This window comes from Manacus candei, unplaced genomic scaffold, assembly GCF_025592945.1.
Source record: "Manacus candei isolate 608988 ecotype Guabito, Panama unplaced genomic scaffold, ASM2559294v1 h1tg000011l, whole genome shotgun sequence".
Taxonomy (NCBI): Eukaryota; Metazoa; Chordata; class Aves; order Passeriformes; family Pipridae; genus Manacus; species Manacus candei.
The window spans coordinates 16492905-16518983 of record NW_026138059.1 but is presented as its reverse complement, the minus strand read 5'-3'; the positions used below and the strand labels follow the sequence as shown (position 1 = coordinate 16518983).

The following is a 26079-nucleotide window of genomic DNA, read 5'->3' as shown; positions in this document are numbered from 1 at the left end:
ACACTAAATAAGATTCCAAAACAGACAGATCATTGTGCAAAGCTACCAAAAACCTTCCCTGGAAATCTTGGAGAACTTCCAGCTTCTCCAGCTCTTGATTACAGGTCAGATGAAAAAGCAACGCTGGTCAATGTTTTCCTTCTTCCTAGACAGCAAAAAATGAGTATTTGTGTCCTTGTGCAAGTCTGCATGTCTGGGTAGGAAAGGAGACTGAATGTTGTCAAAGAGGTAGTTCAGAAACTTTTCCTGATGCTCCTTTCTTACCCTAGGACTGAGGTCCTGACAAAAGAAATAGACAAGTAGGTTATTTACATTGCTGAAGACAGATGAGTGCTTTCAAGCTATGCACTGAAAAATTAAGCAAGCTTAAAGCCACATCACTGAGTAGGAGAAACCACAAGTGAAAAGAATTATATTAATTTTCTGAAAAAAAACCGTAACAAGACAAAGTACTCAAAAAGAACACTGAACATAGGGAAGTAAAAGAGGTCATCACAACCAGAACTAGGAAGTGCATGTTCTGCCATCACTGGAGTTGAAAGAATGAAGAGCTTTCTTCTTCCCATGGGTGGCTGGGGCAGGGAAGGTGAGGCACATAGCAGGTGCTCTACAGCCACTAATACAACTGAACCATCTCCACCCTGCCTGAATGGGAACCTGAATAATTCCTGCAAAATGGAGGTAATAGTTTTAGCAACTTTCACAAGCCTTGAGTAAATTATGCCATTCATTTTTAACTTTACTAAAAGCAATGTAATTCAAGGATCAGAAATACTCAAAAATTGAACACCCATGAAAGCAAACTTCATCATTCTACTAACAGGTTCACCCTTAAAAATGCTGAATCTTTAAGGAAATTGGATTGGTAACTATTAGGAGAGAAAGCTTACATTCAAGTTTAACAAACTGGTTTACCAGTTTAACTGATAACAACAACCCAATGCCTACTATTTCCAAAAGTAATATAAAAAAATTAAATTGCATAGGCAAATATCAAAAAGGTTGAAAATATAGCTTTCAATAGCACAATATTCTGCTGTCCTCTTCTGCCTTGCTGCCACTTACCCCATCAGACTCTACTGCTGCTCTTACAAACTTTCCTTCCAGCTTCCATTTCCTAACCCTTCCCAGCTTTTCTTCTTCATATTTGTAAGTACAGTCCAAAGTGGTGCTCTCTCTCCTTTTACACTGCCTGTAAGGCCAGAAACACTGATAGAACAAGAAAAATCCTTCCTAATACTTCCTGTCATGGAGCCCTCCAGAAGAACAATTCAATAAAAAGCTTACCTGTTCCTACAGCTGTCAGAATATTAAACCCAAAAAATCCCTGTTGTGAAAAGGAGCTTCAGGTAAAGCAGAGTATGTCTGCTGCAGACTCACCTTCAGTGCACTAAACTAACAAATCCATCAAGTATATGGAAATTGAGAGTATTTCTGCTTTTGTAACTTGGCCAAAACTTGATTCTTTTTAATGGGAAAACCACCAACTCACATTTCCTGGATGCCAAAGCGATCCTGTTTCCTCCTGCCTCACAGCTACCTAGTTTCTGCACAAAAGCAGAGCTTTGCAGAAGGTTGGGTTTTTTACCTTGAAGCAAACACAAGCTCAGTTTACAAGAGTAAAAAAAGAAAAAGAGGGCCAAGAGCAGCTTATCAGGGAACACTTCTATTTATGTGATTTAGACATGATGATGATGGTACAAGGAAGTGCAGGCAAGAAAGTATCAAGATTACTGATATGCTGTTCTTCAGTGCACCACCTCTAGAAATTAAAACTCTTTTATACCGTTTTTTACAGGTGACTTTCTATGTATATCATTAGTAAACGGATTTACACAGTTACGCTACAATCTCGGAGACAAGACAGTCATCCTACAGGCCCTTCAGAAGGTCCGTGCAAATGGAAATACATGGCACTTACTCAAAGCAGGAAGAGTTGGCAATGAAGGCTACCTGGACCTGGATGGTATCAACGTTACTCAAAAAGCTAGTCCTGGAATGAATGTACTAGACACACACACAGATTTTTTTGTTGGAGGGGTGTCTTCCTTAAACCTTGTTAATTCAATGGCAGTAGAAAATGAACCCATAGGTTTCACTGGTTGCATTCGAGAAATTGTTATAAACAACAGGGAACTGAAGCTTACTGCGACTGATCCCAAAGACGGAGCCAATGTTGGTGACTGTGACGGAACAGTTTGTGGGTACTCAGTGTGCAAAAATAACGCAACATGTCAAGTTGAAAACTCAGGCTTTTCTTGTTCTTGCCCACACGAGTGGACAGGGACCACATGCGAGCAATCTGTTCACTGTTCACAAAACAAGTGTGGGTCTCAAGCGCTCTGTATTCCTCAACCTTCTTCATTTTCATACACCTGTGTATGTGCACTAGGCTGGTCAGGTAAGTACTGCGATAGCAAAATCAAATTTTACATAGCAAAGTTTGTTGGCAACTCCTACATTAAATACACAGATTCTTATTACAGAAAAAGAGACCTCCAGTACAGCCGCATTTCTTTAAATTTTACTACCAATCAAACTGAAGGCTTAATAGCATGGATAGGCAAAAGTGAAGATGAAGATAATGACTTCCTTGCCATTGGTATTGCCAATGCAACATTAAAAGTTGTGGTTAATCTTGGAGAAAGAATCTCTGTTCCTCTAATGCGCAGAAAATACCTCACCTGCTGTGACGGAAGATGGCATTTTGTTACTGTAGTTCAAAACCAAACCTGTATTAAGGTATATCTTGATGAGGAGCTAATTCTTTTTGAAGACATTGATCCACAAAGAAAATACACTGCTTTAAACTATGGTGGCATTTGTTATTTTGGTGGGTTTGAAATTGGCAGGAAAGTCAGTGTAGTCACTACAGGGCTTTTTCAGAAGGAATTCATTGGTAAAATTAAAGATGTTGTGCTCTTCCAAGATTCCAAGAAGATTCAGCTAATGAATGCAGAAGGGTACAATGTTTATGATGGAAATTCTGGAAATTAATTGAAAAAATGCTCAAGACTCTGTAAAAGTGATAAACTTCCTTTTCCTCCTGTTTCTTGTGTTAGTTGGCAGTGTAATACTCAGAAACCAACAGAAGAAAGTTTTTCATTAAGAAAAAAAAAGTAATTAGGGACAATTTTATGTTGAGTATTAATAGATGTAAGACATGTTTTACTCCTAAAATTACTTACTTATACTCTTTAGTATTTACTTTAAAATAAAGGGAAAGTCTGCAGGATTTTTTATTTATTGTGCTGGAAATAGTTTTGTCAACAAATAGATAGTAATTAGCTTATAAAGCCAACCATCATTCAAGTGTTGTTTGTTGCTTTATGAGAACAGACAACTGTTAACCTGTTTCTCCAACTCTCAAATTTTATTAGTGTTTCTCTTATAATTTTATAATATTAAGGTCAAGTGTAAAAACTGAAATTGGGGAAGGGAAGAAAAGGTGTATTTGGGGCAAAAAGCACATGCCTGTTGTAATCAGAATTTTTTAAATCATAACAGCTGCAATTACTTGTTAAGCCCACAAAGATCCTAATTAGGTAATGAAGTTCTCCCTCCCTTCTGAGTCTCTGTCCATCCTGTATGCATTTATGTAAAGCAGTAGAGCTTAGCATGAACACAGGCTTAAAATATTACACTTAAAGAATGATTTTAAGAGCAGAAAAGGTATTTCACTTAAGAGAGATAAAAAAGGTCTGCTGGTTTTCTCCAGCAGAGGTCTCCCCCAATTTGACTACATGAAAACTTTTTGCTTTAACAATTCACAACTGGAATGTGGGAATGTGGCATTCTGTCTACAAGTAACTTCTATTCCTAAGAGCTTAAAAATCAGAAAGTCCAAGAACTGCTTTGCTTTAGCTACACCTTTCTGGTTTATATGCCCCTAAATAAGGTATCAAAATTTTACTAGACAAAGGTTTTGGTCATAACAAACTGAATTTCCCTGACTATATCTTTCATTAATTCATAATATCAAAAGTAAATAGAGCTCTTCATCTATAAATGCAAAAATTATATTCCCTCTGAAAAAGTTGTTATATTCTGCTTCAGGAAGCAACAAAAAAAATCCAGTTTATTTTAATGTGCTCAAACCAATGATTTATCTACATCTACATTTCTCATTTGACTGCTGGCTTACTATATAAATAAAATGCTTCAATAAAAATAATAGTGATTGATTCCTATCTTTTCCTTTTTTACTTTTCTATTGCTCAAAAGCACATAATAAAACATCACCTCCTTGCATGGGAGTTCTCTGAATACGAGTTTTCAAAATGTAAAAACAGGTCAGAAACAAGTAACTCTTCTGGGGCAGGGGGAGGGAGGTGAAGGCAGGGTGTGTGTTTATCTTTCCATAAGGCAGATATGGAGCAGAGACAATAAGCACCCAAAACTAGGTGACTTGTCTCCATATAACCGTATGTGGCAATGAATGCACTGCCAAGTCAGTTAACAGGTGACTTGAAGATTACTGCTGTACACTTTGGCTATGGAACTACCCCGAGATGTTTTATTAAGCATCTGCAAACATATCTGTAGGTTCTTTCTATCTTCTGCTGCTGCTCTGAGGCCCCAAGTGATCAACTTGATGCAGCAGAGTTTCTTCACCTCTTCCCAACAGGCAGCTCACAAAGCCCAATTAGCATTTGAGTAGTCCCCAGATTCTTCTCTTCCAGTCTCTCTAAGTAGGGCCTTTTATCACCATGTGATGCTGGAGAGGGGAGCATATTTAGCGTTTGTCCTGTTCCCTCTAGGGCTTCTGGTGTACTGCCAGTTCCTCAGCAGTGCACACTGCCCTTTGTGATCTGAGCAGTGAGTCAAGGTAAAACAAGGAACAAGTAATCAAAGCAGTTCCAGCTAACACAAGTGTTGGAAGGAGATTGACTGAAGGCAACAGAGAAGATAAAATCCTTTATTCCTGCAGTAACAGGATTTATTCCCATTACACTAACTCAGATCCTAGGAACATGTCCTGTCCTGCAGACTGTTGCTTTTTGTTAATTTAAACACTTAACAAAACTCTCCCTTAAGAGCTGTTTTACTGCAGCTCTCTTTAGGTTCTACATACATGAAGCAGGTAGTAAAGCACTCAGCAAACTTGCAAAATGTTTACATATTCTTTCCAAGCAAATTATTTCTGATAGTTCTGGCAGAAAGCATTCCCATCCCTTCCGTCCAGGCAGTTGCAATTTTTACTGCTCCCAGTTTATTTTCAAAGCGCAGATGGATGTGCGTGTGAGAGGCAGATCACCAGTGGACTGGGAGTAGAGTGCTTTTGAACAGGTCAAAACAAAGTCTTCACAAGGAGAGTTGCCAATTTAAAAATTACTTCCAAAATGAGAACAATGTTTAGATAAACTCACGTGCCTACAGAACTCTAATGGAAATATTTAAACAATATAACACATGCATAATACTACCAGATATATCCAATGGCACTACTGCTATAGAGATGATAGAATTAATTTGGAAAATACTAATTTAATTTGTCATTCTATAAAAATGTTTAAATATTGCTTTTAGTTACTAACAAACTGAAGATTTTTTTTTTTTAAATTAGTCTTCTCAACTATGAGCGTAAGAAACATCACCTAATAAAAGTCTACCACCCCCTTTATCCTGTGCAAGATTTTTAATTTTGATCAATTTGATCACGAAGCTACCTGCAAGGTATTCGAGTAAAATTTTACTTTAAAATATATTCATAATTAAAACTAACAATTAGGGTGTTGTTAAACTGGGAAGACCTTTCTGGAGAGAAGAGGCTTTTCTACAGCTACGTGCAAAATGTTACGTCAGCAGCATAGTAAGGTTGTGTACTCAAAGCTAAAAATAAAACGCTGAAAAACAGAACAATAAATCTCAATTTTTCTTTATATGGTGGAATATTTTTGTTATTTCTGACAGATTCAACAAGATGCCCAGTGTATTTTAAGAAGTGTAAGAGTAGGTGACTTGAGTTGGTTTTCACCTTCGCATTGTTTGGCATCAGTGGATGGTAATCACTACAAAATATCAATTTACCCCAAGTCCCAAAGGTATAAACACTCTTCTGCCCCCTCCCGCCTGTTTGTTCTCCAAAACTCAAAACAAACCAAGCCATGAAGCGTACAACAAATGTGGCATTATGTGATTCAGCTTTCCATATTCATTTAGACTACAGTTTCACACCTATGAAATCAAACACACACAGTATGTGAGAAAGTTTTATCATTTTAGAATCAAAATATCCCTTAAAATATTTACATTTTACAGTAAAAAGGATAGCAAAACACAAAGTAATGTACAAGCTTAGGTATTCAAGTTTTTGAAGCATGGAAAATGGTGGGAGAAATGAATTTACTACTACAAATCATATTTTCAAGAATTTAGGTTAAAAATGCTTTCTTATTAAAACAAGTGCAGTTTAAAGCATTAACATTCGAGCAGCTCAGCCTTCCAATTTCTGGTCACAAACTGCTTCAGATGCTTAGGAAATACTTGAAAACTAATGAAATACACTTGAATTTTTTTTACTGTACTACTGAATAATTTAAAAAAAAACCAAACTCTTCACACCACCAAGCATATTGTTTTGTTGTAATGTGTGGATTCTGAGGCTTTGCTACAGTCTTTAAAAACAGTGCAATTTAAAAAGAAGGTTATTGTATGAAAATCACCTTTAAAATTATCAGAGCATCTTAAAACAGAAGAGAGCACAAATTACCAAAGGCAGCAACTATATTGCAGACTTGACTAAAGCCAACTTCCTCAACTAACAAAATTCCTAAGCCTTTATTGCATATTAATAAAAGAAATCTTTAAAATTTTGAATATACAGCAATGTAAAATTTTTAAAAATATTAAACTCCTACTTCTAGCGATAGTTGGTATAATGAAAAAAAAGGATGAGTATTGGTACATCGAGTGGTACCAAAACACAGACTTGTTTCTGCAAAACACCAACATGGAATAAAAAAGATGGCACAATCCTAGCAGGCTCTTTTTTTTATACAAAGTTTTACGACATTACTCTAACAGTTTATTTAAATAGGATTTTAAAAGACTGCCTGCATCTTTTTACCTTTTACTTTTAGTTCTGTCACTGTGGTCCCTATGTCTCTCTCTGTTCTTTTCACTTTCTCGTTCTCTATGCTTCTCTTTGCTTTTCTCCCTCTCCTTATCTTTTTCATGAGCCTGTTCTTCACTTTTAGGCTTCTCTGTCTTTTTTTCTGGATTTCTAGTCTCTCTGGGGCTTTTTCCATCAGCAGCCCTATCACTGTGTGGAGACCGCACTCTTTCTTTGTCTCTCTGTCCTTCCTCTCTACTCTTCCTCTCTCTCTCTTTTTCCTGGTTTCTGTCTCTGCGCCTGTTTCTCTCAGAATCTTGCTCCCAGTACTTTTCGTTGCTCCACTCTTTTTCATGTCTCTCTTTTTTTTGGTGATGGGTTTCACTGTAAAGCCTTTGTCGATCATTTTTTCCTCTACTGAACCCTCTCTCCAAATGCTGTTCTTCTCTGCCCCAAGGATCGCTGTGGCGTCTTTCTGGTCTCCTACTGTCTTTAGTCTGAAAAAAATTTTCTGGTCCCAAAAATCTTGATTGTTTGTGAGCCACTGGTAGCCCTTGTGCAATGGGTCCAGCATAATGTGGTGGCTGGCCTGATAAATGAGCTACTGGTGGCCATGGCATCATTGGATTTTGAGGAAAACCAAAGCCAGGAGGAGGAAGAAGCGGAGGTGGTAAATGAGGAGGAAATCCAAACATAGGGTTGCTTTGCTGAGGGAAGTTATGAGGTGCAGGAGCCTGAAACTGAAATCCAGGTGGATTAGGTTTAGGATGCTGAAAATTCTGCTGCGGAGGTCCAACAGATGAGAAGCTGCCGCTTGTAACAGGGCTTGGGACTTTGGAAATAAATTCAGAACGAGAAGAATTTTCGGTTTCAAAATGAGATGAAGTTGCTGCTGGTCCTCTTCTAAATGAATTCACTGTCTCAATGTTTTGCATCAGTGCATCTTCCTGTGAGTGTTTGTTATCTTCTGCTTGTGATGCAACTGTGCTATCTGCTTTAGCTGTAGCTGAACTGAACTGCGACTCATTGGTTTGCAGATCACTTTGAAACAGGTTTAAGCCAACTTCTGCAGAAGACTGTTTATTCTCTGGTTCTATTTGATCATTTCCTGAAGGATTCTGTCGGTCTTCACTTCTGCTAACGTCTCCATCCTTGTTTTCTGAAGTATTAGTCTGCTGGCTTCGTCCAGCTGCCTGTCGTGGGTCTCTTTTAAGATTAATAAATGGTGGTGATTTAGAGGTACTAGCAGTGGTACCTTCAGCAGAACCTACACTAACATTGTTCTCATTGGGTTTTTTCCCTGCATTTGATGAGGAAGAAAAGCTGGAATTTGTGTTCCTTTTAACTTCCTGTGAAACACTATCCTTGTCTGGTACCTGCAACTTTGGGTCATTTTCTTTACTTTCTTCTGTTTCTTTATTCTGTGACTGAGCAGATAAATTTGCTAAAAATGCTTCTGTGGAGACATCTGGAGGTTTTCCCTTAAGACTCAACCCTATCAAAGAACCAGCACTTTTTGCAGAACTTGAGGTCCCTGCAGTTGCTGTATCCACAGTTACAGCAGTGTTAGTGGATTCTTGCAGATCATCCAAACCAGTCTTTGTTTCACTAACTTCCGTAGTTACATCAGCAACATCGATGTTTTCTTCTTTCAAGGTTGCCTGTTCATTTAATAATGGTATCTCTTCACTAGGACCTGCTTCTGACTTGCTGTGTTCGTATACCTGCCCTGTCGTACCCAACAGACTTTGAAGAATATCATCCACTGGCAATGGTTTATTTGCTAGTTCCAGAGTAGAAGGTTGATTTTCCCACCCAACCAGGACTCCAGGAAGAAACCTGAGAGGCTTCGGTGGTTCATGTTTGGTGCTTTCCACCAGTGGTTCAACAACTGCTGGAACATCTTCTGTATTAGACTGCTGAAGTTTATTTCTCTGCTTGTGCAGCACAGTTGTGAAGGAATTGAAAAAATTATTTTCCTCTTCTTCTAGTGCCAACTCGTGATGAGAGACTTCAGGTTTGCTTGGCTTGCTTTTCTTCTCTGGTGGTATGCTACTCAAGGTACTTTCAGCAGCTTCATCCGCAAAACTACTAGTAACACTTGAAACAGCAGTAATCTGCCTCTTCATTTTCTGGCGAATTATCAATCCCAGTAATAAATTTGGTCGATGTATTTCAATCCCTGTGCAAAATTGTAACAGCAATTTATTATCTCTTTATATTTTGTTAAGGGCAATCATTTCAACAAAAAACCCCATACTCTCACAATATATTACAGAAAGTAATAATTTTTTGAAATTTGAAATTTCCATTGTTAAACATAACAAACAACACTTAAAATAATAAAAATGTATTTCCAACATTATAGTTCAAATATTACAAATTGTTTTAAGTACTATACTGCCCCTTATAACTTCCAAAGAGAGAACACGAGACAGTTGTTTAGGATATTTAGTCTCATCAGAGACACATAGAAGTTGAACATTGTGTTTGTCTAACACAGCTACAATCTAGTAAAAGTGGTAGCATAGCAAAAGAGGAAAAAAAAAATAAACACAAAGTCTCCTCATCAATTTGCATTAGACATACTTCTTCAAAGATTTACCGAGAGTGAATTTCCAATAACGATTCCCTCATTCCAGGAAAGGTACTGTGTTTTAAGTTACACTATTACCTATCCCTTCATTATGTATTTTGTTCTGTATAATTTAGGTTCTTGCAAAAAAATTATGAGTTGTAGCTCACTCTCTTGATTTCGGTACTGCCTATCTCAAAAAGAGAGATCATCCAGAAATATTTATAACCAAGATAAGTCGATACAAAATAACTCAGGTGTAAGCAGAACAGCTGAAAGCTATTTTAGGACCTTTTCTTCCTTGGCCTATGTTTTAAACTTTCCACGTTTTTTTTTTTAAGGAGCTTTGGAATATTTGAGAAAAAAAGAATTAGTACATTTCAAATAATGAAAAATACTACTTTAAAGTGAGAGTATCAATTCGGAACCCAGTAGAACTACAACAGTCCACTTGCATAACTGAGTTTACTGCCACTGAAATCTACAAAGCCATGTGGGTTAGAAAAGGAATGAACAAAGTTAGAACACGAAACAAAGTAATAGTACAATTACAATTTACAATAGTAAAATTACAATACATCGTAATTTTTTCAATATCAATACTTTAAAGTACCACAATAATCTAACAATGGGAAATTAATGTATTTTCAAGGAAACTAATATAATAATACTATGGCAAACTCATTACATTTTGGAATAAAATGGTAGGCGTTTTTTAATTGAATTTCCTCTTAAATTTCTGTTGCAAACTTCTTTTAGTAGCATTAGGATGATAAAGTTCCAAATTCCAAGCAGTACTTACCAGGCCCATCAAAAGGCACAAGGTGATGAGGGACTTTATCTGAAGAACCCAGAGGGATGAGGTACAAATCTTTCACTTGCTTCATATTATTGGCTGCTACACCATAACGTTTTCTGCTGCTGAAATAGGCAAACAACAACGCATAGGAGATCTGATCCTCTTCAGTTACTGGGGTAAAGCGAACTACACAGATCTCCTGTTTACAAGAAGAGAGAGAAGAAGTTGGTCAAGTACATTTTTCTGTGAAATGTTAATTGTTTTACTGACTGCTCTTTATTTAAAAGCACAGCTCGGAGGAGAAAAAGCCTCCTCAGGAAGGCAGAGAACAACAGAGGAGACAGAAGGAACAGAAACATGGCCAAAAAAAAAAATTCAGGAGAACTAGATAAAACAAATAAAAAGCATTTAGTACTAAGAAAGTTAATTGAAGTACATGACAAAAGAGCCAATATTTTATCAGTCAGCTAAATAACAAGTTTATTTATGCCAGCTTCCAATTAATTATTCCACTTCCAACCCTTAACATTACTACAAAGCTGTATTTTGTAGTCCATTGTGTCCAAGAGATCCATTAATAATGGGGAAGACCAGTATTCAGATCCCAGAATTATGCCCGAAGCCCAGCTCAGGAACTGATGCTGAAGCTGATGCTGTTTAATGACTTAATGAGTGATCTGGAACACTGGACAGGAGATTCCCTGCAGAACTGAGATGGCACCTAAGCAGGGGCAGTGGTCAATATGCTGAAGGGCTGGTAGCCATGCAGGGGGACTTCAGTAGGCTGAAAAAACAGGCTGACCTTGTCAATGTAAGAAAAGTTGAAATTTGAAATCCTGCACTTTGAGCTCATGCACCAAGACAGGTTGAGGAGCTGATTGCCGGAAAACAGCTTGCCCTAAAATAACATGGGGGTCCTGATGGACAAGCTGAATATGAACCAGCAACATGCCCATGCCAGCCAAGAAGGCCAACTGCATTCTGGGTGTCAGAAATGAAGCAGTCAGCAGGTCAAGGGAAATGGCTATTCTTTTCTATACAGCACTTGTGAGACAGCATCTGGAAAAGACTATCTGGTTTTGGGAAGCACAAGGACAACTGAAACACAGCAGGACAAGTCCATCAGAGTGTCATCTAGATGGTTTTGCACACTGTAACAGTACCAAAATGAAAGGTAACACTTGAGACTTGGTTTTGCACACCATAACAATACTGAAATGCAAGGGTAACACTTGAGACATGAGAAGTGGCACTCAAGACAAGTTACTGTGTCAAAGGAATACAGGTATTGTCAAAGAGCAAATGACCGGTTGTGGTTAGATAGGAAGAAAACAAACACCAGCAGCTGCCATTCATCCCATTCAATATAGACATCAGATATCCTTAAAAGTGTCATGTATTTCACAAATGTTTCAAAGAGAAACAAAACAAGTATCTTTAGGATGACTCAGATGCACATTAAACAGCAAGTCTTTAATATGTAAAATTTTTACCTTGGTCCCTGAAGCTTTGATTTTTTCTACATAATCCCAGACAGTGTGAGGAGATATCCTTCCACCTACTTGAATACTATCAGGTAAATCCTACGAGAAAAGACAACAGAAATCTGAATCCAATATAAATAGTGTGATAAATCCTTCATCCAGTATCTGTTTCTTATATTCAAAACATACTTTGTTCTTTTAGTTCTTAAATTAGAAGTCAAAAATATCGGTAGAAGTTACAACAGCAGAAACAAACTCTGGATATTTAAATTAATATTCTCAGTGTAGAGTTAATGATATGCAATAAATAAGCTATCATTCAATACTGTTCATTTATACCTCTCCAAAACTATTCTTTTCAGTAACATTAACTACCAACAGAACTGTATTGTGCTCTAGAAACACTCAACCTATCTGTAAGATCAAACTGCAATGAGAACTCCACAGCAGTATGTAATAAACTTTCTAAAATTTTCATCTTAAGGGGATTAAGGTTTCTGTTGTAAATAAGATGAACCACAGGTATGTTATTGAGTAATACTTTACTTAAAAATACAGACCTTAACCTACACCCTCCCACAAATACTTTACTCAGCACAGTGATCATGCTTCACTGTGTTTCATCATTATACTATCATACATGGTACACAAGTTGTTAAAGTTAATAAATAAACTGTTCGTTCTTTGCAGTAAATATAAGTACCTCTGTTAAATACTCAAAAGAGCCAGAAACTGGATAAGCCTTAATAACAAACTTTGCCACTGAAGGCATATTGATAAAACCCTTCCAGATGAAATTCAGGCGTGCCAGAAACAGACTTTCACATTCCACAGTACCGGGCGTTTCTGACCTAAAAAGGGACAAACAAAAACTCATTTTGTTTATAACATGATATATCACACAAGGTAATGTAAATAATAATTTTTCTTTATAAAAAAAATAAGTATTATGAAGAATTTTCTTTTTCAATTAAGCATCCTGCCAAGAGATAGGCAGACAATCATGTTTCTCATCTTCCAGTGGAGTAGACATATGGTTCAGGAAGGACAGGCAGATAAGTAGTACATTAGTTCACTACTGTATCTTTTAAAAATAGAGAAGTTATTTAGTCCAACAGTTATTAAACACTACTGAAGGGGACACAAACATATATAGGGGCTGCTCAGCCAGCGAGACTTTCCCCTGCCACAGGGAGGAATGAAGACAAACTGTCTGCTGGCCTATCCTACTTTCCTAACTCCTACATTTTGTTGCAACGCTGTCTGTCCACCATCTGAATGCCTATGTTCCCTGTCCTTCTCCTTGCCCCACAGGCTGGCTCCTAATCTCTTCTCACCCATGCATCACTTCCACAGCTTCTGTGAGTACTACAGAAGTACCCAATTCACCAGTACAGGTGAGTACCAATTCAACGTGTACAAAACTGTCTTTCCTCCCTTCAAAAAAAAGCCTCAGTTTTGCCAACAAAGCAGCTGCAAAAACTAAATGGGAAGACAATTTCACAGGAGAGTGCTTCTCAACCTGAGGGTTTCCTTACTGAAAAGATTACACATTTCAACATTTCCCAACACGTTGCTATCAAAATATTCTAGGCATGCTATTAGCAGGTTATTTTTTTTACTACTGGATGCCCAGTAGTACCAGATGATGTGCTGTTACAGTAACACGGAAACCTACGTTTACGTCTGTCTATACTAGACACTACAGATTCCAAGTTAAGTCCACTGTCCTTGGTAAAGGATCACACTGCCCCAATAAAGGCAAAATTTCAGCATGAACTGTGGTCAATTCTAAATAACTGGGAGTTGTTTCTTCTAGAAAATCCTCCCTCAAACCAGAAACAAGTAGTCTCATAAACTGCAATTTCCTCTTTAATGAATAGCAGAGTGTGGAAGAAAATGAAGAGGGGGCTGACAGCAAGTACAGCAAAACATTAATTAAGCTGCTGTTACCTGTCATGTCTAGAAAATCACTGCTCTGAGATTTGAAACTAGTCTGATTTCTCACTGCAAATTCTCTGTTTAGAGCAATCTCAAATTCCCTGGTTTTATATATATACACATACACAAAGACACACTCATTCAAATGCAGCACTGTTCAAACTACATTCCTTAATAGCAAAATACAACAGGAAATCTATATCCTGATTTCTTTTAATGTGAATTCTTTTTAGACCTTGTTGCATCAGAAAACATAGTTTATTTTTCCCTAAAAGAAAATGTGGTAATTAGAAGTTTGCAATCACAACAATATATGTACTATTATTTATATAAATGCACAATTACTCCAGCACAGAACTCCATTCTTAAGATGTGTGCAACTTCAAGTACAGAAATGGATTAATGAAATGCAATTAAAAAATTAGCTTTAGACATAATAGCTTAATGAGATTAATAATGTCTTCCATTTAAAAATACAGTTTATATTACTTTGGGAGAGGTGTGAATGATTTTGATGAGTCTTGCTTATCATCTTCCAGTAATTCTGAAGCTAAAATACTTGATGTTGAGGAAAGTGCATCCGCAATGCTCTCAGCTTCATTGTCTGACTGTTTCCGTGCAACTCCGACAGACACTTTCACTTTTTTTGCAGAAAGATCATCAGTAGGTGGTGCCATTCGTCCTGCAGAGAAGGAATTGCAGTGGGCTTTATTTTTTATTAAAGAAACAAAAAGAGGAGTTCCTCTGAACACATGGAAGATACACCAAAACTACCACATATTGTCATTGAAGTGGGATAGGATAAGGAATTCATACATTTGATACCTATTTTACATTGTATAAATTTATCCATTGTATATACTTATACAGTACTATACATAAATATTGACACTATACTGGCACAGGATAAAGAAATGAGGAATCAACACTAGTGTGCACATCCATTATAGGGATTTCTTTCTCTGCAGTCTTTTTTATAAAAAAGATGACAAGTTTATGCCAATAACCTATCATTTTAGTAGTCTCTTTTGTAAATTATTAAGTAGAACACTGCTTCCACAACTTTCAAACTACATGAAGAACTAGATTTATTTACATTCTTGAGGTATACTGAGATTTATGAATGAAATTATAGAGGCATGATACATTTATTTTCATGTGCTTTTCTGAATACCTATGCAGATTTTGCAGTTAAGATCGAAGAGATGATTTTTATGTTGACTTGTGGTGTCCGGAGATGCAGATTCATTTATTTCTTTATCTTTTTCAGCTTCGTCTGACTTCTCAAACAACTTCATATTAGGTTCCTAAAAAAAGTCAAATACATTTTAGTTAGCCTTTCCCCCCCCCGTTAATATCCAGAGCTAATACTGCCATTCATATTGCTTAAATGTTTTATAGTGTTTTCTCCCCTTCACACATAAAGGTTCTGCTTCAGATGTATAGCCTAAAATGCTGTCACAAAATCACAGACGCATTAAAAGAATTAATTGGTATTCTCAAATATCTTTAGGTAACATTTAGAACATTTTCTAATTTCTACTTTTCTATTTTCTACAATTGCCAGAATTCATCATACAGTCACAATATGGAAGGAAAAAATCCAACTAATCCACCAGGCCCCGAAGTAAAAGTCAGTAAGGATCAAAGAAAAACTGAACTCAGACCTAACATGTAATTACAGATCTGAACAACAAAATCATAAACAAAACACTTCACAACCACGTTGTCTATGAACTAAATACACTGTGGTGTCATGCTTTCTTTTCTACCTGAATTTCCATTACTTCCTCTTGTTCTTTCATTGGTGTTTCACTTTCAATTTCTATTTCTCCTTTGTGAGTAATTTTTGTGATAGGTCTTCTTTCAACTTCTCTCTGTTCTTTCTCAATCATTTCAATTGTCTGTGAAAACAGGAAGTTATGTGCACTTATTCCCAAACCATAAAATTTGGAAATCCACAAATATAAGAGATAAATAGGATTGCCATTAGAAAACTCTCTGGGGAAAAAAATAACACATTTTTATTTTGCAAGTGTCAACTAGTTTCATAACGCAAACATGCAAGCAGCCCATCTAACTTCTCCTACAGTGCAGCAAGTACTTACCAGGCATGTATTTAAACAACTAATAAAGCAAACCTTCAACACTGAATGAAAATATTGGTAATTCTGATTTTCTAAGAGCTAAACTTAAAAAAACAAAACAAAACAAAAAGCCCCAAAAAACCCCAACAAAACCCCTCCAAAAAACCCAAAACCAAAAAACAAACAAACAAACAAAACCAAAACCAAACAAACAAAAAAAACCCCAACAAAAATAAAAGGTATCAACTCCATAATAGTAGGGACAATGTATGATATAACATACATGTAGAATTGTATTATTACTTCAAGAGTTTGTTTATTAATACATAAACCTAATGCTTCACCTCAAAGGTATTCACCATTTACAGGTATTCTTAAAAGTAATGGATATGCTAATTCTCATCAGGACTGCTGATTTGCTCTGTTGCAATAAAATAAAATATAAACCATTATTTCTAATATTGCTTCTTAAGGTACATTTACAGTTCTTAAACCAAGAAGTGTTGGCTGTTGCAAATATTTTAAGCCTGGTTTATTAAGGAAACAAGGATTCTACAATTGCTTTATCTGCCTGCCAATTACCTACAATTACTTTTGAACACTCTGGGAAATAAAAAAAAAAAAATTAAAGTAGCAGACTTGATGTCTTGCTTAAACAGGAAAATGAAAAATATAGTAAAATGATACATTATTTTACATGCTGTATTCCATTTCAAATTCTAGAAATTTTGAAGTATTTCTCCAAAATAATAGGGACCCTGTAGTAATCTTTTGAGTAGCATAAACACTTGTTTTGAAACTCTCACAATAGTGGAATACTATCATGCGTGGTCTGTTTTCAGTATTTCAATAATGTTTACAAAAACAAATGTAATAGCTACAGAATAATCAAACTTTTCATGCCTTTATAGGCTTTTGAAACAACTTCAAGATAACAGAATAATCCGACAACTGTTTTTGCATAGAAACTAACAAAAAGTTGTCATGATTCATAAACAGATCTAGTCACAATATGCAATGGAAAGGAAAAAACACAGGAATAATTACTACTGCAATGCACATTGCAGTCTCTAAAACAGCATCACACCATACTGAATCAGTTATTATGGAACATTCATTCTCAGTACACAGAATTCAAGAGGATGAATTTCCATCTATTCTGTGTTACATTACCTACTCATTAATTTTTTATCAGAAATCATCTGATAAAACCCACAATTCCTGGTATGATAAAACCCAAACAAAAAATGCATACCAGTTAACACTATCCAAATATAATGCTTTTAGGTTCTATGATGTGGCATATAAATGCCAAAGATTCTGTCAATATAAATCCAGATTTTGTAAACTAAAAGACTTTTAATGGCCATTTCCAAGCAGCTGCAATTATCATTGGACTAAATGGTCAATAAACAGGGTATTATTTAAAAAAAGGTATTTTCTATAAAAATAATACAGTTTCTCATATTGTTGCTTCTCCTCCTAAACTGTCAACACAGCTATAAATACAGTGTAACTGTTTGAAGAAAAGTCATGCTCAAAGTAAGCTAATAATCTTCCTATACTCTCTTGGGGTTTTTTTTACTGTTTGGGTTTTTTTTCTGTTTTCCCTTTAGGTTGCTTTTCAGACTGGCAGATCAGGTTTTCAGCTCCGAGTTTACTTCTTGGTGGGTGATTTGTCATGCTCCATCAGTTGGTTAAAAACAACACCAGTTTGCTTTGGTTTGTCCAAACAGATCTCTATCCCTCTTTAAAAAATGGGTATTTCTAAAGCTCTAGCAAGAGCTGTAAAATCTTACAGAAAATAAGCACAAAGAAGCCTTCACTCTTGAGACAGAAGAACAAAGAGCAAGCAGCAATACAGTTGCATGGCAAAGGAAAATGCTTGGTTTCGCCCTTTCAGGAACTGACTACGCTTCTTTCACTTCTGTCCTAAAAACCTCTTTGGGTTTTGAATACTAAAGAAATTATAGAGATCCTCCTGCTTAGTCACAATTGCTTTGTACAACATGCATTCTGTTCTTTCTGCATACACTTAACCTGCAAACAGAAGTTACACATGCTTAGGCTGTCAACCAAACAACAGAAGTTCACAAATCTCACATGTCTGTTTTCTCTCTGTCTCCAGGCAGCCAGTTCTTTGGAAGCCAGTTCTTCTGGACTCATTTTTATTAGATGGTCTGGAGTAACCTCTCCTTTCAGTACTTTCTTAAATAATATCTAGAAGAAAAAAGAAAAGTAACTATTGTTTTCAAGACAAAACCAGCTTGCAGCAGGAAATACATGACAGAAGCAACATACAACATGCTTTGTACAGCTATAGGGATCATGTGGGTTTGTTTCTTCCACTGCAGGAACTGGTACCAGATTTTGTAACATAAAAATCTTAATTCCAGAGCTTCATTTATTCTACATAACAATGTATCTACATACACCCTTACTGATCAGATGTATAATCAACAGTTGTTTCAAAGGAGAAAATGAGTTTATGCCCACTGCAGCAGTAACTCAGACATTCTGGTTTTCTAGAAAGGTGCAAATCCTCTGTATTATACAACAAAGAGAAGACAGTATCAAAGAGGATGTCTACGCTTCTTGACTGAATGAAATCCTAGGGTAAAAGAAAGAGAACCAACTAATTTAGGGGTATGAGCAAAGATAAGGCAGAAGTTAGCTGTTAGACAGAAGTTAGACAGAAGTTAGCTTGTTCATATAATTTACAGTTGGTTAATTGTAATGGCAAAATACTATAAACAAAGCAACTTCATCAGAGTAACTGATAAAAGGACAAAAGACAGAAGCTGAGGAGGTATGATGTTGACTAATGAGCTCATAGAAAGCAGAAAAGAGAGCGAAGATAAAGCTTGAGAAATCTGGGTATGAAAAAGCATGGTGAGACAAGATCCTGGACAGCAAAATCCTTAGTGTAGTAAACACCAAAGAGTTATGGGGGAAAACAGGAACATCCAAATAAGAGATCAGTGGTAGGCTGATATACACTACACTTTGAAACCCAGCAATAAAACATACAGTGAGAGCAAAGAGTAGAAGAATTAATAATGAGGAAAAAGAAGACAGAGAACACTGAGTGCCCAAAGAACAAACAACATGAAAGAAACAAAAAAACCTATTAAAAAAAACCCCAAACAGGTAAATTGCAGCAGGATTTATAAAGTATCTACATAGAAGACTGTTCCTTTAATCGACAGCAAATAAAGGACTTCTGTAAAGCACAACAGACAAATTTCACATACATTATTTTTAGGATCTTTTAGATTGAACATTAAGCTTCTGTATTTGTTCTTATACTTTGCATCAGTGTCTCGAAAAAAAGAAAACAGCTCTCTTTCAATCCTTGTGGCAACTTTTGCTGCTCTCTCCTCAGGAATCTTTAAACTGGAGTCTGTCAATCTGTGAGAAAACACAATGGCAAAAATTACCAAATGCTTCCAAATAATTAATATTTTTTCCTCTGCTTTCCAAATGAAAATATTTCCAAGCACATATTAATAATTTATTACTATATTTTTACCTTTTCATCAGAATTTCTTTAAGAGACTGCTTGACACTTTGTCTTATCTGATCAGCAGAAGGTTTAGAAGCCGGCACGGTCGGCAGGTGTGTTGCACTAATGGATCCTTTCTCATTTTTCTTTTTCTTAATTTCTTGTTTCTCATGAACACCTGTCAAAACACAGTTAAAAATTGTAAAATTCTCATGCCACTTTTATAAACTTTTACTGTTGCTGGAGTTACTGTCATGAAGTTTTATTTTTAAACTGCTAAGAACTGAACTTCAAAAAGAAGGAATGGACCCACAGGGTGGATGGTTTTTGACAGGTTGAGTTTTTTTTATTTCTTTGGTTTGGATTTTGTGTTACTTGGATTAATCCAGAAAAAAAGCTTCCTTAGCAGAAGCAAACAGGGTTACTGCCCTTTGATTTAAGGTATTTTCTTCTACACTAAACCAAGATGACCAGTGCTTATTAGTTTAATCTTAAGTAATATTTTTGACTCTGAATTTTTTAACAGCATAGATGAATTTTTCAATGAATGAACTGAGAAATAATATACCATGAAGCATGTATCATAAGCATAGTAAGTTTAACTTTAAAATCCCATTTTTCATTAAACTTAGCATTTCTGTATCTGTTAGCCATCAAAATTATTTCAATTATAATAATCTTAGCTTCTGATTCAGAACACTCTCAAAACAAAGTCATTATAAGGACTGTGTCACAAATAATACAAATAATGGATAAGTTAACCAAACTAAAATCATTAAAGCAAAATTATTAATTTTCAGAGTGTCAACTGAAAGGTCATCTGTCTCAGCACATGAATACATCACTAATTTTGAGCAGTAGCCTTCTATTTAGGCAAGCAATGGGAAATAAATAATACTAATTTTTTTCACTTTCTACTCTGGAAAAAGAAACAAATTGAAGACCGACAAAGATCTAACTGGAGAGTTCGACTGTAAAAAGAAGTCTTTCCTTATTATTACTTTCCCCTGTTGAGTGCAACTTAGAATGCATTAACACCAGAAGCAAACTTAACTATATTTTCAAGTGGCTATAAAAAGGCAGATTTTCTTTTCTGTTGGGCAGACAGCATGGGTGGATCAACTCTCATTAATTCAACTGATTCCAATCAAAATTACCAACTTCCCTTTCCTTGCCAGCAAGGTGGTGCAGACCTAAGAGCTCTTTGCCATTCTGTGCTGTGCTCTACAGTGTTCCTATGCTGGTCTTGTTAAGTACAGCAGCTTTAATAATGCTTTTATTTCCTCAATACATATTTTTGCTCATCTCCTCCTCCTCAGAAGGATGAAGAACTGGACTATAAAACCTTTCAAAAACTGTAGCCTGACAGGGTCAGGGGAAATGGAAAACCTTCACATGCCAGTAACACTATGGCAACATTTCAACCATCTGATAAAAAAGTCCCACAGCAGGCAAGTGATGGGCAAGATTAGCAATAAACAATGCCATTATAAGCATAATTCAAAGCAGGTAACAGATTAAGACAAATGCACTGCTTTAATTTCAATGCTAATTGTCCTAAATGAGACTGCCAAGTGTCTTCTCTTTTTAAAAATGATTTTGAGATTAACTTCTCTTCTGAAATGGTCACTGTATTGTCAGTATAAAATACTTACATTTAGATTTACATTTAACGCTGATATTTTCAACTCTTTGATAAGAGTTTCTAGAATGTATCAGCATTGGCAAAAAAACAGAAGAGCAGAATTATGTATTTTTTAGACAAAAATTCAAAGCTTGAGTTTAGGAGTTAAAGATAGTTCTCACACAAAATCTCACTAGCTTTGCTGCTGAGATTTCAGTTCGAAATGACAACAATTTCACATTATCACGATCTTAGAAGAATAAGGCTTCCTGGAAGGGAGCTGGGGAGAGGACAGAAGTTGCGGGGAGGGGAAATACGTTCCTTCAACCTTTCAAATAAAATGTAGATAAAAATCTGATGACTCAGTGTGCAATACAGTGTCCCCCTTTGAAATGAGTTGATAAAATTGACAATTTGTGCAAAACACATCAGTAAGTCAAAATATAATTCATACAGAAATTAAAACACTTTTATATACACTAAGTATTTCATAGCATTTTATGGAAGAGTATTTCAAAGTCTCATGCAGTGTGAAATAAAGTTTAACACAGAGATGTCTGTGTACTTTTCTCCCACTCTCCCACTCTCCCACATGAGCATCCTCTCCTATTGAAACAGGAAACACACATCTACATAGGAAGCATTTATCTACAAAAAAAATAATTTTAAAAAAAAAGAGAAATAAAGATCATAAACATCAAGGGAACAAACAGCTCTTCAGATCACCGTCTCTTCCACTATGGAATATGGTTTGAAAAACTGATGCTATAAAGAAAGTTATCATCCTTCACTGTACATATATGTGAATTACAGTGTGCAGTACTTCACCAAACCTCAGTACCTGATTTTGTGGACCTTTCTGCCATACTAAGGGATTCTTTACTTATTTTTTCATTTTTATCTTCAGGGGATCGCCGAGGAACTACACCAGTTTGTGGTCCTTTCCGAGCAGTAACATGCTGCCCTTTTTTAGTATCCAAGTCTCTGGACTCTGACAAGTTCTTCCCATCACCAGATTCCTTAAATAAACATTAACACGTGTTAGCACACTACTGAATGCTACAATCAACCACCACCTAATTACCATATATTTTTCTTTTTTTTTTCTTTTTATATGTATAACGTATACCCTGGATGTATGCACCATCATATAATATTTTCTAAAGAGTTATTGAACAAAATTCCAAATTACTGCCAAGCACTGCAGTCTCTTTTAAATACTGGCTGAAGACACAACACAGACAATTTGCATTTAAGCTCTGTATTGAAAACCACTACGTTTTATTTTAATATGTCAGGGATGAATGAACATCCTTTAACCGGTTTTAGCCACATATCCACAGACATCACTGATGTTTAAAAAGCTATGTAAACCAAAATTAAAAAGAACAGCTTACATGTCAGAATTTCCATATTACTATTCAGAAATAAGATAGAATTATTGATGATGATGTTATCATGAATATGATACACTAAAAGACTGAAGAATTGTCTTAATACTCTTTGCAAATTATTCTTTGGTTAGTAAAATCAGACACAAAAAGTAGAAAGGACCCAATTAAAGCATTAGGCATTTTCCTCCACACACAATCTGAAGTAAAAATAATCAAAAGTAAAACACTGTTGGCATATTGTCTTACAGATATTTAATATATCTGCAGTTTATAATATATAGAAAATTGCCAGATGTCCTAGAATAAATTTAGAAATCTGAAAGAAAAATGTACTAAGTTATTCACCACTTCTATATACACCTGTATGTATAGTTTAATATACACATTGAGGAGCTGAACTTTGATGATCCTTATGGGCCCCTTCCAACTCAGGATATTCTATATGCATACAAAATGCACATAAACCTGTTCAAATATAAGAAAAGTTTAGCAATATCATCTTGAAGAAGTCATGTCACTTAGAAAATGAAGTAACTCTCAATAATAAAAGAGAAGTTTAAAATTAGATTCACAAAGATGTTTGAAACATGATCTATTAACTGGCACTAAGACAGGAAAAAACCTTCTAACACCAGTAATTAAGAGAACTTAAAGCACTAAATAAGACTCACCCGTCTGAAGATTTTGACTTTGTGCTTCCCAGTGTCCTCCATTTGCTTTGTTTTTTCAGTTGTTGTATTTAGATTACAAGCAGGTGTTTGCTTCGACATCCCCAGTTTTTCACACTCAATTGCTTTTTCTTCTCTATGCTCAAGTTTCACTGGAGTATCTGGTACACTTTGATCAAAACACTCCATTTTTTTGTCTTCTTCAGCACAGCATTTCACACACACATACTCTTTATCTTCTTCACCCATCTGCTGTGCTTGAGAAAGGCTCAGTCCAACACAATCACCATGAAACCAATCATCACATCTACCACAACCTACCATAAACCTGAAAACAAAATAAGACATGTCAGTGAAAACTGTGAAAGAAGACTATAAAAGAAGATACAGCAACTTCAGCAGAACATACCACACTTGTTCTGATTTGTGCATCTCAACAATTTGTTCTTACCTGGCAAGTGATTTTCTTTGTAGCTTTACATCCATCTCCAGCCTTACGACATGGTATGATCTTCCTGAGAAATATTGGTTTTGGCCTTTTTGCCTTTTACAGTAGTCCAAGAGACTATCAAAACCTCATTATATTTATGTAATTTGCCCCCCAAATCCTACCAAGTTTTTTTTCAAACTACTATTAAAGCTCATATGAAAGTTAAAAAAAGAAAAAAAAAGAAAAAAAACAACTCTCAGAACTAGTAAACTTGTTTGAAAATACTTGAAAATTTTCTTGCAAGATCATATAATCCCTGCTTTCCTTCAAATATGGTCATCATCCTAACATCACAAATGTATCAACTGCCAACTTCCACAATAGTACAAGGTCTTTAAGTGTTATGACAAATACAATGAGCACAGGCACAGCAACCTATTCTAAATTAGTTGGTATTTTACATCTCATTCCTTAGACCATTATTACTAAATTATTTCTAGGAAGTTACTTTTTATTGTCTCTACTGGTGAATATAGGGCCAGGAGTTCGGCTTCCAATACCATCAGTCCAGCTTGCAGTGACTGTTTTATTCTGTTTTCTTCTAAAAAAGGTACAGCACTTTTGTGCTGCTCAGTTATTTTATACAGGCGTCCATTTAAAGGACATCTCTCAATTCACAAGTCAACTGCTTCATTATTTTAAAAGCAGAATCAACTCTAGATATGGATAGTATTTTCAAAGTGCTGTAAAGATCACTTGGTCTAAAATAAAAGCATAATTTCTTACTATTTTGTGGAAATATTTTGAAAACTTCATCACATATTACCAGTAACTCACTGCACTCATAAGTACAATTTCCAGTGCAACTATTTGTGAAGGATGTGGAATTTGTGAAGGAAGTTACACAGGCAAAAGCCCCCAAAAAACCTAATTCAGACTTACATAGTACGTTTTTTTACAATTCCTCCTTATAATAACGAACCTTGCATCATTACCAAATGCTTTCAAATGATGTAGGAATATCTCTTGCATTATCCACTTACATTTTCTTTCCCCTTTTATATTTTTTAGTTTCTTTTTTTTTTATTTTATTTGTTTTCTTGCTTTCATTTTGTTTTTTATTTACATAAACTATATTAAAGATATGCACTATTATATAGTCTGATTGAAGAAAATCAAGAAAGAGTGCAAGTGTATCATGAAAAGTGCAAGTTCTTTTTTAATACTGAAAAATTATTTACTGAATTCCTAGGTTTTGAATTCCATATAAGAGACCTGATTTAAAAAGTAATTAATGAAAACCTGCTTGTTTCAGCAATATATTTAACAAGCTAAATACACTGACCTGCAAACCCCATTTCTTTAATCTAATACCTTTAAAATCTCTTCTGTAAGACAATTCTAAGGAACATGATTCCTAACCTATGTATGTCCCTATTCAGCCTAGGATCTGCTGACTTACCAACTCTGCAGAATCATATAAATATTACAGAGGGTAATACTTAGAGCAACTTTTATTCTCCAGAACTGCAAATAAATGTTCCAGGTGGCTTGATGCAGGTATTGTACTTAAGAATACAATACTGGTATCTCAAGAAATGAGAATTCTTAATAACAGGGGATGTTTGAAACAAGAGAACAGAAGGAAAAACTGTATCTTTACGTTCTGTCCTTCCCTACTCAAAATACATCAGGATTAAAATTCTGTTGAAGAAAATAGTATATAGATGCAAAATGAGTCTGAGAAGTTTTAAATTTCCAGCAGATTGAGAAAAAGCCTATGATGCTCTTTGCTAGATTTAAAGAAACCGGTTTTTAATGTAGTTTGTGAAGAAAACTATTTTCTCATTTTTAATTTATTTCTTTTTCTGAGCTGTAAGTACATTTATAGTATTACTGGTCACTAGCAAACAATATCTGTCCATCTACTTCATAATTTCAATTAGGAAGGCAGATGTTCCTTCACATTTTGTCAATATCTCAGTCTTTTCAGATCCACATTCCAGCAAAGTTCAAATACAAGAGAGGTAACAGTAGGGCACAATTACTTCTGATGGTCTTACCAGAGTAATACCATAGAATTCAAAAGCACAACAGAAAAACAAGAAAGAAGCGATGGGACTTCTACAGAAAACTGATTGCTCCTTTCTGAGAGCCTAGAGCCAAACATGCAAGGGCAGGATATACAGCATGAGTGCCTACTCCACAACTGCAAGGGTCCACAAGCAGATGCTTTACACAGGACACATCTTGTACCATTGCAAGAAAATACTAGTAAAGCTCTGGGAACACTGAAACCAGTTGCAAAAATTCCACACTTTAAATTTCCTGCAAAGCTGAAATAAGATCAAAGCATACAGTCAGGTGCTTCATGCTTGAAGGATATTTTGGTGTAATAAGGAATTAATGCTTTTTGTTCAAAAATAGAAGGAAAACAAGAATACACCATCATGAAGCCACAATTGCTACTAATTGAATTTTTATTAAAATATATGGGGTTTTTTCACCAGTTTGTAAA

At 35.6% G+C, this 26079-nt stretch overlaps 2 protein-coding genes across 10 annotated transcripts in view; one reads left to right on the top strand and one right to left on the bottom strand.

Moving 5' to 3' along the window:
- Positions 1–3713, top strand: part of EYS (eyes shut homolog) — a 671723-nt gene extending 668010 nt beyond the window's left edge. Inside the window, exon 39 of the mRNA XM_051778236.1 lies at positions 1799–3713. Coding sequence (XP_051634196.1) covers positions 1799–2997 — 1199 coding nt within the window. The 3' untranslated portion in view covers positions 2998–3713. The remainder of the gene's footprint in view (positions 1–1798) is intronic.
- A 2426-nt stretch (positions 3714–6139) lies between these two features.
- Positions 6140–26079, bottom strand: part of PHF3 (PHD finger protein 3) — a 50593-nt gene continuing 30653 nt past the window's right edge. For all 9 annotated transcript variants that reach the window (XM_051777822.1, XM_051777824.1, XM_051777829.1 and 6 more), the window contains 12 exons: positions 23135–23459; positions 21911–22088; positions 19473–19623; positions 19195–19351; positions 18044–18160; positions 15626–15757; positions 15028–15160; positions 14343–14535; positions 12616–12763; positions 11922–12011; positions 10432–10627; positions 6140–9236 (listed from right to left, as the gene is read on the bottom strand). In XM_051777822.1, the coding sequence (XP_051633782.1) occupies positions 7066–9236; positions 10432–10627; positions 11922–12011; positions 12616–12763; positions 14343–14535; positions 15028–15160; positions 15626–15757; positions 18044–18160; positions 19195–19351; positions 19473–19623; positions 21911–22088; positions 23135–23459 (3991 nt within the window). In that variant the 3' untranslated portion in view covers positions 6140–7065. The remainder of the gene's footprint in view (positions 9237–10431; positions 10628–11921; positions 12012–12615; positions 12764–14342; positions 14536–15027; positions 15161–15625; positions 15758–18043; positions 18161–19194; positions 19352–19472; positions 19624–21910; positions 22089–23134; positions 23460–26079) is intronic.